The sequence below is a fragment of the Oculina patagonica genome, chromosome 2 (genome assembly GCF_052425735.1).
Source record: "Oculina patagonica isolate OP01 chromosome 2, crgOcupat, whole genome shotgun sequence".
In the NCBI taxonomy this organism is placed as follows: Eukaryota; Metazoa; Cnidaria; class Anthozoa; order Scleractinia; family Oculinidae; genus Oculina; species Oculina patagonica.
The window spans coordinates 5,541,213-5,552,398 of NC_135759.1; the positions used below are offsets into that span (position 1 = coordinate 5,541,213).

General features: G+C 38.0%; 1 protein-coding gene across 1 annotated transcript; it reads left to right on the top strand.

The window, feature by feature from the left end:
- The first annotated feature begins 5,604 nt into the window (after window positions 1-5,604).
- On the top strand, window positions 5,605-10,492 carry LOC144642116 (uncharacterized). Its single transcript, XM_078501107.1, has 6 exons — window positions 5,605-5,673; window positions 6,957-7,132; window positions 7,517-7,609; window positions 8,086-8,256; window positions 9,234-9,323; window positions 10,385-10,492. Exons 1-6 carry the CDS (start codon window positions 5,670-5,672, stop codon window positions 10,490-10,492), a joined length of 642 nt encoding a protein of 213 aa, XP_078357233.1. The 5' UTR covers window positions 5,605-5,669.
- Window positions 10,493-11,186: the final 694 nt, after the last annotated feature.

The following is an 11,186-nucleotide window of genomic DNA, read 5'->3' on the forward strand; positions in this document are numbered from 1 at the left end:
GTCAAAAGCTTAGCCCCTAATATAGGGCACTTTGAAGAGAAGAAGAAGCGAGTAAGGCCCGTCACAACCTCAAGGCTAGAAAATCAGTCGTCCAGTGACAATCGCATAAACTTTGATGTAAGTGTAAATATCAAAACGTTTTAAACACATTTTCACTTAAATAAGACGCTATTTCAAAACTGGACTGAGTACGACCCCCCCCCCCCCCCAATATTTCCGGAAAAATAAAGACGTTCTAAGGCCCTGTTTATACGTCGAATTTAATTCAGACGAATTTAATTCAAATTAAATTCGTCGATTATTCGACGTTAATTGCCGCCTGATTTAGACGTCGAATTTAATTCAACCGAATTTAATCTTTCACCCGAGTCTTCAGCACTTCTGACCAGTGGCGAGGATAATTGACATAATTCCCGCAAAAACTAACGGGAGATCGCGAAATTTTTTCAACACAACAACAACCTGGCGAGGTTTACGAAGGCATTATTGCTGGAGAAAATATCCAGAGAAAGACAGCAGAGAAGGCAGCTGCGACGTCGAATGTTGACACTGGTAGTGATGAAGAAAATGTTTCTTGCGCGAGTTTGTTTATCGATTTGTCTGCTGTTACAATTACTAGACCGGAGTTGTCGTCGCAGTATCAGAAATACACGTACATGATGGTAGGAATTGGTCTGGGCGACATATGATGAAGGAAGATTCGAGAAAGCGTTTCGAGTGTCAAGAAAAACATTCAACTTTATTTTAAAGAACATTCGACCCGACATTGAGAAAAAAACCGTGACAGAAACTCCCCCAGGGCACACTGCAAACAGTAAACCAACACTTTTGTTTGCCTCCCATCCCACCGTTTCTTCGTTTTCTTTAGCAATCGAACATTCCAACCGAACACACACGCTTCTCCCACAAGCTATGCATGAATATTTTGTGGTCCGTGTTGCAATTTATGCAAGCGGACGGCATTTTTCCTCCACAACCGACGACATACTTCAACAACGTGCGAAAAACGCGAGAAGACGCCTGTGCGCATGCGACATGAACGAAACTTTCCACGAATCTACCACGGGCTCAATGGGGATACATTATGATAATGTATGCATTTAATTCGATGCGTCTGTTGTGCGACGTCTAAACTGAAGACGCGCTATCGATATTTTTTTCGTCCTACCGAGACGAATACAACGTCTTGGACGAATTTAATTTACCAGACGAATCTAATTCGATTTATACGTCGCACAATCGTCGAATTTAATTGCTAAATGGTCCTTGAATTATTTTCGTCCCAATTAAATTCGACGATTGTGCGACGTATAAACAGGGCCTAAGGGAGGAGTTTCTAAAGCCCCCTACTTCAAGTTACTAGTCAGCGGTCCCAGAATACTTGTTGCAAAGTGATTTTATTGGGGAAGCGAATTCCCATACATTATTTTAAATGAAGTTCCGCTAACTGGATGCCACATCTTGAAAAGAACAATCATGGCAGATTTAGCCAGCAGATAGGTATTTCCCATTTATATTACATGCATAGACCCCAACTACCCGTGTCAATTAATGGAAACCATGAAAAGCGTCTGAGGTCAAACTGCACTAGTATAATCACGATTGTTGTCTATTAAACAAAGAATCTCAATAAAAGTGATGTATTAACGACTGAGTTTTAGCAATATTGCTAGCCTGAATTTCAACAAGGATGATGTTAGCTTCCTCAAGTTGACGGAGGTCACATGAATTTTGGTCAGATGATAGTTAAAAAAATAGACGACTCTGTTGTAAGACCTTATAAAGATGGGCGATTACAGAAACCCATGTGGCAGACGTTCTTTTGCGCACCTTTTTCCTCCCTTCTACCCCTACAACACACATCATATTTTTTTCAGCAGTTGCTATAAGTCAATAGTCAAATTGTTTGAGAGAAAGAATAGTACACTTCCGTTTTTCAAAAATACCTTTCTTGACCCAGGTCCTTCTCTTGCGCGGCGTCACGAGCATGCGTAACGCAGATTGAATCAGAGTTAAAAACTCGCCGTATATTTCTGAAGAGTTTTTACAATTTTGTTTTTGTCATAGTTTATTCTTATCTTAAATTAAGGTATAATTATTTTTAGCTTGTTATGTTACTGCTGTACGCAATTGCCGGCCAAACCTTAATAGGCGTGACACTTTTTCCGCGGAAAGGTTTGTTGCAAGCTGTTACACGTATTTCCGTTTCATCATTTCCAGTAATCACAATAGAAGTAGGCGATAGAATCACGCCTTTCTTAAGCGATTATTACAAGGCAACGTCTTCAAACTGTTACCTAAAACTATATTTATAGTATTCAAACTGCTTTGGGGTGATCTACGGCAAAATTGAGAACATTGAGAAACAGGAACTACTGTATATAGAAACAAACTAAACCTAGAACTCGCAACGACATAAAAGGAGGCTTTTATACAGCACAGGTAGTATCGTTACATCTTGCTGTATTATGGCGAGCACGTTTGGAGGTTCAAAATAACAAATTACAAGTAGAAATATTCAGGGACTTTAGTCTTTGTTCTATAAGGGACTTTATTCTTCTATTGCCGGTAGCTTGGATTTAAACCTGAAACCTTTGGGATTAGTCCTTTTTGCATCATCTTAACATTGGTAGATTTTCAATTTCTTAATCAGTGTTTTTGGAGCGAAATCTCCCGGAAGGAACGATTTACAAACATTGTATTATAATTTCCATTTATATCAGTATTAAATACAATTTGTTAACAGCTACAGCAGGAACTTACATGGGTTAAACTGGCCAAGGTGTAAATTGGGCTTGCCTGACAGGAAAAAACTATTTTTCCTCTTTGAACTCAACAATTGGGCAATACGCAACAAGTGTTTTAAAGATGTCACGACAATAATGATGCAATGTATCATAATTCTGCATGTAGATGTTCAACTAGTATAGTAGCTTCTTGCCTTTAACCCTTACCACGAATTTCTACAACCACCAGGCAGCTTCTTAGTTTTGGCAGTTCTAACACTCAAGTTGTCATATTGCTGCGTTTCGTCTAAATTCTTTAAGTAGAATACTAGCTGCTAACTGACTTCTAGTTCTGGTCGCCTACAAGATCCGAACGTTTCGCGACACTATTTTTGTAATGAAAAAGTCACATTTAATTTATATGTAATGTAGTATTTTGAATGTTTTGTTAAAACTTGTTGTTTTACCGACTATTTATTTCCCGCAAGGAAAATAAATTCGGCCATCAAACGGACGTGAACTTGACGGGTCACGCTATTATTGATGTGGTGATTTTTTTGGCCCCGGTGTGTGCCCCGGCAGATGAACATGAACTAAAAGTGTATAGCTATATAACTAACTGAATGATTTTTACTTTCTTCTGAAATTATTGAAGTTATGTAACTGAAATTCTATTTCTTCAAGAATAAGATTATGCGCTGGTTTGCATATATAATTGCTGTGTACTGCAGCAAAGGTGCAATACATTAACATTAATTCCAATTACATGTAAACATGCGTAAAAACAGCAAAGTGAAAACCACAATAACAGCAAAACGAAAACCGCGTTCCTGAACGTTGATGTTTCGTCGGCAAAATATTATATATAAAGTTAAGCGGATTCGGTACAGTAGCTATTATTACACAATTTCGCTCTCCTTATGGCAAACAAAGGGGACAATATTAGCCATTTTCGTTTGCTAAACTACCTCTGTTAGGGAAAATTAAAGGGAATTTATTCTGTGGCAACTTCCTGACTTTTCTCCTATTTCAGCTATTTTCTGTCGAAATTCAGTGGGAATTTGATACTCTAGACTTAAGTAAGGACTAATTCGATCATTTCAAAACATGTAATAAATTGTCATTTACTTTGCAATATTTGCATTGAACGCACACATGAAACAAACTGCATCGCTCAAAGTCAATGGCGGTACAAAGAGCCGAGGAACTAGCTATGATTTGTGAATTATTTTACATTATTTTGCACAAGATGCGCTAGAAATAGTAAGGAAAGAAACTATATTTCCCTGCAAAAAATTGAACGCCAGACAAGTGAGATTAAACGGCAGACCTCTTCCACAAAACAATAAATTAAAATGCCATAATTAGGTGGCTGGCAGGGTATTGTAAACAATATAGTATTCGCGAAAACGTTGTCATCAGGGAAAAGCTCTGTCGCGACTTGATCCAAATAAGGTCAAGCTGCCCTTCGCAAAGCTCTTGTATTTCTGTGATGGGAGTATTATTTGTCTCAAAAGCGTTTGTTCATTAGGTTTTTGTTTGCGACAACTGAGAATTCGTTACAAAATCGACGGAGACGAAGGGATAATGTCTCTTTTTAGAACACAGAAGCGTCCAAAGAATACGGAAATCTATTTTCCTGTAGCTTCATTTATATTAGTCCTCCGTCAGGTTCAGTTAAAGGAACGAAAGTCAGTGTGTCATGTCTGCTCATCGTCACATAAACTGAAGTATTGTTTTAACTTCTCACCGTAAGCTTAGAAAACAAAACGGTAATAATAAGTTTGCTAATTGGGTAAATGGGTTGTTTGGCCCATAAGTGCTAATAAAAGGATGTCATACTTCCTATTTTATGGTGGCCGCCTATAAATGTGATGACACGCAAAAATTGCAAGTGATCTTTAGTATAACGTGACAAGTTCAAAGGTCCTGAGCTGCGTTTCATCACAAAATGCTGGTAATCTTAGATAACAGTCTATTTTTGACGTCTTTTCTCGGAAAAGAGAAATACGTTACAAGTAGCTCGACACTTAAATTTTACGTATTAGCTTTCTATGTATTCTTAAAGTGTCCATTTTAGGATAATGAAAGCACTGTTTATCCTAAAAGTTGGAAGTAATTCCACGGATGTAAACCGACGCATCCGTAATTTGTCATTTCTTCAGTTCACCAGAGAGCAGGAGATATCCAGGGTTAGTCCTTAGGAACGATAACTTCCGAAGAATATGCATTGTAAAAGCTTGAATCATTTTACCATTTATGTCTTTTAATAGCGCAGTTTCTTGGAGAGCTTGAATCACGCCCGAATTTTTTTGTTAACTTGAAACGCATGAGAACGATTTATATTGAGACATCAAAATATAAAATTAAAAAAATTCTAAGAAAGATAACTCAGGGGCGATTGAGTTGTGCCGGCGTTAAGTTGTGATGTGACAGCAAAAAATACTTTAACTTACAATCACATGGTGAGCTGCCTAGCGTACTAGCAAGAAATTGGGCCCAATTGACCATTAAAGGCCAACCTGCAAAATCACTTCTTCAACATTGTTGCTCTGTACAATGCAAGGACAATTCTCTATAATTACCGGGCAATGCAACTGCGATACATTTCCTGAACATTGCGTAATCATTCGCCGGGGCTGTCCCTAAAGCGAAAATCATTTTGCCCTTCTGGAGTATAGCTTCCTCTGGACTTCTAATTTTATCTTTGTAATCACGTAAGATCCAAGGGAATAACTAAAGGAAGATCATAATGTTATATATTGAGAATGATTGCTTGGGACTTGTCCCCATCCCTTATAAAAAGAGACACCATGCATCGAACATTCAGTTAAACGTATTCAGTTCATCAGCGCACAGTCAGTAAACAGTTCATCCAGTTTGGAAGTAAACTGTTCATTCAAGAGGCAGACTATTCATACAACTTCAAGAAACAGCTTGATTATGGGTATTTATTATATGTTCTGTTTTTGTCTTTTCTTGCTTGTCTAGAGTTATAGCTAGGACTAAGTAGGGCTATGTATATAGCTATCTAAGACTGTGTATAAAGCTATGTAGAGCTAGTTTTGGCTATGAAGGGCTTTGTATGGCTATGTATGTCTGTGCATCATCATCATCATCATCAAAACCTTTATTTACACACGATAGGGTTTAAAGCACAATGCTTGTGGGGTCGTGTATTAAACTAAATATTACAAAATACTAATAAACTAATAGATTTCTAAATTACAACTAAATGCTTATATACTAAATTGGATCGTATCTACTATCAGTAGCACTATGTAGGGCTATGTATCTAGCTATATAAGGCTGTGTAAGGCTATCTAAAAGTATGTATTATTGCTATGTCGGGCTACGTATGGCTTTGAAGTCGAGTCGATCCGCCAACATTTTCTACTCAACAGAAAATTGTTCGTCGATACTTCGATTCCACATAAGACTTGGCATTTTTTCTTAGATCATAAAGTTTGTTAATTGCAAAGTTGCTTTTTAGGCCCCGGTTGCTGTTTATCGCCATTCTTTTTAGTTTTTTTAGGGTTGCGCCTCGCATGGGTAACTATTTTCCCGTTCGCGCAATTCCTTTTTGGTCCTTTTCTTTTATTGTAAAATTTTGAGACCAATAAAGTTGATAGACAGGTGGAAAATACTTTTCACAGGAAAAATCACTATCTAGTGGATAGCGTAATGTGTTTTGTCACCGCTTATCTGGCGGATAGCACTATCCAACGTTTGAACAACCGGTCCTGAAGCTTTAAGAAATCCGGTCTCTCTGAATAATATAGTCAGCTGTATAGTGTTTAAAGGACTGTGTCACGGATTTTAACCAATTTAAGGCATGGGAAATGAGCATCAAATCTGTTGAAAAAAATAAACCTCTTAAAACAGTAAATGAACATTTCAGTAACACACAAATACAAAAGAAAGTACGGATGGCCAAGAGCGACGAAGATTGAAATGGATTGTGAAATGGGTTTTTGAAATATTGTTGGGCTGAACAGTTTTCAAAGTTACTATCTTGCCCGAAAGACACATTTGGTTGCAATGAAGCTATGGTTTTGTCATTTAGATCCATAGAAGTAATTTCTTTGCAAGCAGTAAGTTTCATAGCGAGTATTTGGCAAAACCAAACTGAGAATAATCTTAACTCAGCCGTGACACAGTCCATTTAAAAGTATTACTGCTGTTTTGCGTTACAAGTTCTTAAGCTTACATATATGTTCTCTATTTCAGGTTTAAAAGACTTGTTATCCATCTTGGGAAACTGCTCCATAGTTTCACTTATCTGTTTCACCTTTCTTTGTTCCGCTGCGCCTGCGAAACACGCGCAAGACCGTCAGGTTCTCAGCTGGTTGGAGGACTGGACCGAGCAACTTGGGCGAAGTGTTGGAGACACGTTCGCGAAATATGTAAGTAGCACATGCGCTAGACATGTCAACGATAGTGGAGTCAGTAGTCAGTAATGTTTTTGTCGTGGGCTGAGTTGTTCATTTGAATTGTGGCATTTACCAGTGTAAAAACCTTTAGATATTACCGTTGGAGCCAGCTTACTTTATTTGACAATTAGACTAAACTACGTTCCAGATTTTCTTATTTTGACAATTAGACTACTCGCCCGAGTTTTCAACGAGGTCAACGAGTCATCGAGGCGCAGCCGAGTTGACTATCGTTCATAGAAAACGGGGGCGAGAAGTCTAATTGTTTGTAGCCATCGTGAATGATCGCGTTCAAACTCTATAGCTTTATATCAACGAATAGACTCTCTTATTCTGAATTTTTTTTTTTCATTGAAGGAAAACGTCCGCTTCAGCAATAGGAAAAACAGCATGCCTTTTTTACAACTTGGAATCCTTAGGTACAGCCTCGACACAATATCGAATAAAACGGTAAGAAAGGCTTTTGTCTTTTTATTATTGTCTCAGTGCTATTTTAAGTTCTTAGTTTTATTTCAAGTCCGATTTCTTGGCACGCGGTTAACTTTTTAACTGGCTACCAGAAGCAAGCAATTGAATGTCATGGTTCTTCGTAACCTTTTCCATTGTTTGTTAAATTGTTTTTGTTTTTCAATTCAGTTCTAAGAAATGATTGTTTGGGAAACTTTTTTTTCCAAATTTTGTATCTGTAAATGTATTTGGAGCTGAAGGATTAGTTGTCAGAAATAACTTGCACTTACATAACATATAGTTTTGTTTTTGGAATACCTCTATTTGAATCTAATTTGCAGTTTTACTTGGGTCTGGTGAGTTAGGTTAATTGGAGCCTTATTTACGGATAGTTAGCTGTTCCAAACTCAATATTAATTTCATTTTTTTGTACTACAAATAATGTATTTCTGCGCTAAATATATTGTTGCATTCTATAGCCTGAACGCATCTCCGAAGCAATTTGCCGCCAGTTAACAGAATTTACCGGCCCTGTGTACTTGGCTCTTTATGACGAAAGTCAACGCTTAAATTCCAATGCCGACCTGACCAGGCAACTTTTGAACGTCTCAGTGACCCTCAACTCGACACTTGAAATGGCCCGTTATCTGGTAAGTTCTGCAATTCCTTGACCTTCACTTAACATAGTACCCAGGCTTCCTCCTGCTAACGCCTGACGTCAGAAATTTATGACTTCACTATCTATCCTTGGTGTTTCCAGGACCCTTATTACGCCACTTCGCGCTCGCTTTACAGAGAAAGCTTAGGGACACGATTAGACTAGACCAGACCACTATAGAATAGATTGGACTGGTCTAGCCTGGACTAGATTGGTCTGGGCTATACAAAACTAGACTAGACTAAACTAGACTAGACTAGAATCGACTAGACTAGACTAGACTAGATTTGACTAGACTTGACTAGACTGGACAAGACTAGACTAGAATCGACTAGACTAGACTAGACTAGAATCGACTAGACTAGACTAGACTAGACTAGACTAGACTTGACTAGACTGGACAAGAATAGACTAGACTAGACTAGACTGGAGTAGACTGGACAAGACTAGACAGGACTAGATTAAACTAGACTGGACTAGACTGTAAAAGACTAGACTACACTACACTAGACTGGACAAGACTAAACTAGACAAGAGTAGGGCAAGACTAGACTGACCTTGACTGTACTAGACTGGACTAGACTGGTCAAGCCTGGACTAGACTGGTCTGGACTAGACTAGACTACACTGGACAAGACTACACTGGACTAGACTAGCAGCCGAGTTGAGGAGACTATCGGTCGTAGAAAACGAGAACGAGTAGTCTTATAAATTTAGGAAAGCATATCGTATTCTGTTATAGAAATATACATATTTTTAATTAACTTTCCCAACATAACTGACTGAAAAAAATGCCGAATTACATGTAATTAATGGCGACAATTCGCCTGAGCGGTTGCTCAAACTTTGGAGTTACTCACGTTTTTGTTTAAATTCGGCGAAATGTAGACACATCCAGCTGTTTTCCACCCAACTCTGTTTCTTTAATCTAACATTGCAACTTTTTTGTCACTTTTTTTTATTTCGTAGCATGTGAGGAAGTTCCCCAATGCACAGCAAACCCAAGTTGTGAAATCTTGGTCCAGAAGCACAATGTACGCTAATGTAAAATATTACAAGGTACGTGTAATTTAACAGTAATTTAGTTCAATTCACTGGCCACTTTACAAGAGGAGCGGTGGCCTAGTGGTTAATTAGTGCGGCGGACTCTGGATTCAGCAGTCCGGGTTCGAGCCTTGGCCGGGGTCACTGCGTTGTGTTCTTGGGCAAGACGCTTAACTCTCAAAGTGCCTCTCTCTACCCAGAAATTAGAATGCGTAACGGCGAATTTAATGTTGTGTATAACCCTGCGATAGACTAGCATCCCATCCAGGGGGCAGTAGAAATACTCTTAGTCGCTTCGTGTAAAAATCGGGATAAGTTCCGGTATTATGGGTCACAAGGCTTGAACGCAGACCTAACCCTTTTTTGCTGAGGACTCCCCCACGAGGTTCCATTGGGAAGGGGAATTGGTCATGAATGAAAATTGGGTAACAGCCCTCGCAATGTCTCACATGAATTGCTCGTTACCCTTCGATAGAACAATAGAACAAACAACAGGAACAATGTTCCTAGCCCCAAAAACAACTGCTGCACTAGAGTACCAGTAGAATTACAAGCTCACGAAAGCTGCTACACTCATGATGAAAATACGTCATGTACATGTGCATGTAGCTAAGAAATTTTGGTATCAAAACAAACGCACCTAACTGGCTTCTCATTTAAAAAGTTTACGCACCTCTTCATTTCTAACTACAAACCGTTTTAGAGCGGTTTTCACTTGAGTGTCGTAAATCCAAAAGCAAAGTAATTACTCTGGCCAATCACTAAAAGGTCACAGACAATCCAGTGAACCAATCAAAACTCGAAGCAAATACATGTAGTTGGCACGAAGCGCGGGAAAACGTGCGCGAGCGAGTCGCGATTGGTTTTGGTTTTACTCCTGATTGGCTGAGAAAGTGGCGTGAAATTTTTAAACCAATCACTAAGCGTAGTGAACGCAAAACCAAAGCAAACGCAAATTACTTTCGACACTCAAGTGAAAACCGCTCTATTTTGTTATTGTTGTTGTTGTTGGATAACTACTTGGGAATGATCACTTCTTTAAAACTTATTTACTTTGACTTTTTTTCTTTTTCTAGGATAGAGCCCGTGATCCTGCCAGCATTAACGAACTCCGTAGCTGGGCTACTTTTTCCGAGATGATTTATCTCTACAATAAGCTGACGACTCTCTATCAACATATCTAATTTGTACTTCATTTAATCGACAATGAATGTGTTTCATGCTTTGCATGGTTTATAACGTTCCTTTATGGTAAAGGTTTTTAAAACAAAAACGCATATTATGTAATTTTTGTATCTTTTGATATATTACAAGAATTTAGTTTAGGGATAGTGTTTTACATTAGAACAGATTATCAACTTATATACAGATTGTACCAAACTAGCTATTCATATATAAATATATATATATATATATATAAAATTGTTATATCAGAATGGAATATTGTATTATAGGAAGAAATAAGTTCTTCAAGAAATATTTTAACTTATATTGTATTTAATAAAAAAATGCCGACATCTTGGTTTCAAGAGATGCTGCTTGCATGTGAAAATAAACATTTATTTTTATATATATGTTATATGACTGAAGTATAATCTATGTTTCTAAAGAACAGGGGCGGTCAAAGGCGATTAACCCTTGCGATCCGGCCCAAAGTGTTTTTCCACTGCTTATTTTATGTTACAGTTTGATCAGTTTTCCAAAGTTTAAAATGTTGAAAAAAAAAAAACAACAACAACAACAACAACGAGATACTGGCTTCAAAATTGATGCTGGAGTAGTTCTCTTTCGGTTGTCGAAAGTAATTTACGCTTGCTTTGGTTTTGCATATCTTCCGTAATTGGTTTAAAAAATCTTACGATCTTTCTCTACCAATCA

Excerpts from the sequence above, each read along its gene's own strand:
- LOC144642116 (XM_078501107.1), top strand. Across the intron at positions 7,133-7,516 it reads GAGACACGTTCGCGAAATAT|GAAAACGTCCGCTTCAGCAA; the intron begins GTAAGTAGCACA and ends TTTTCATTGAAG. Across the intron at positions 8,257-9,233 it reads TTGAAATGGCCCGTTATCTG|CATGTGAGGAAGTTCCCCAA; the intron begins GTAAGTTCTGCA and ends TTTATTTCGTAG.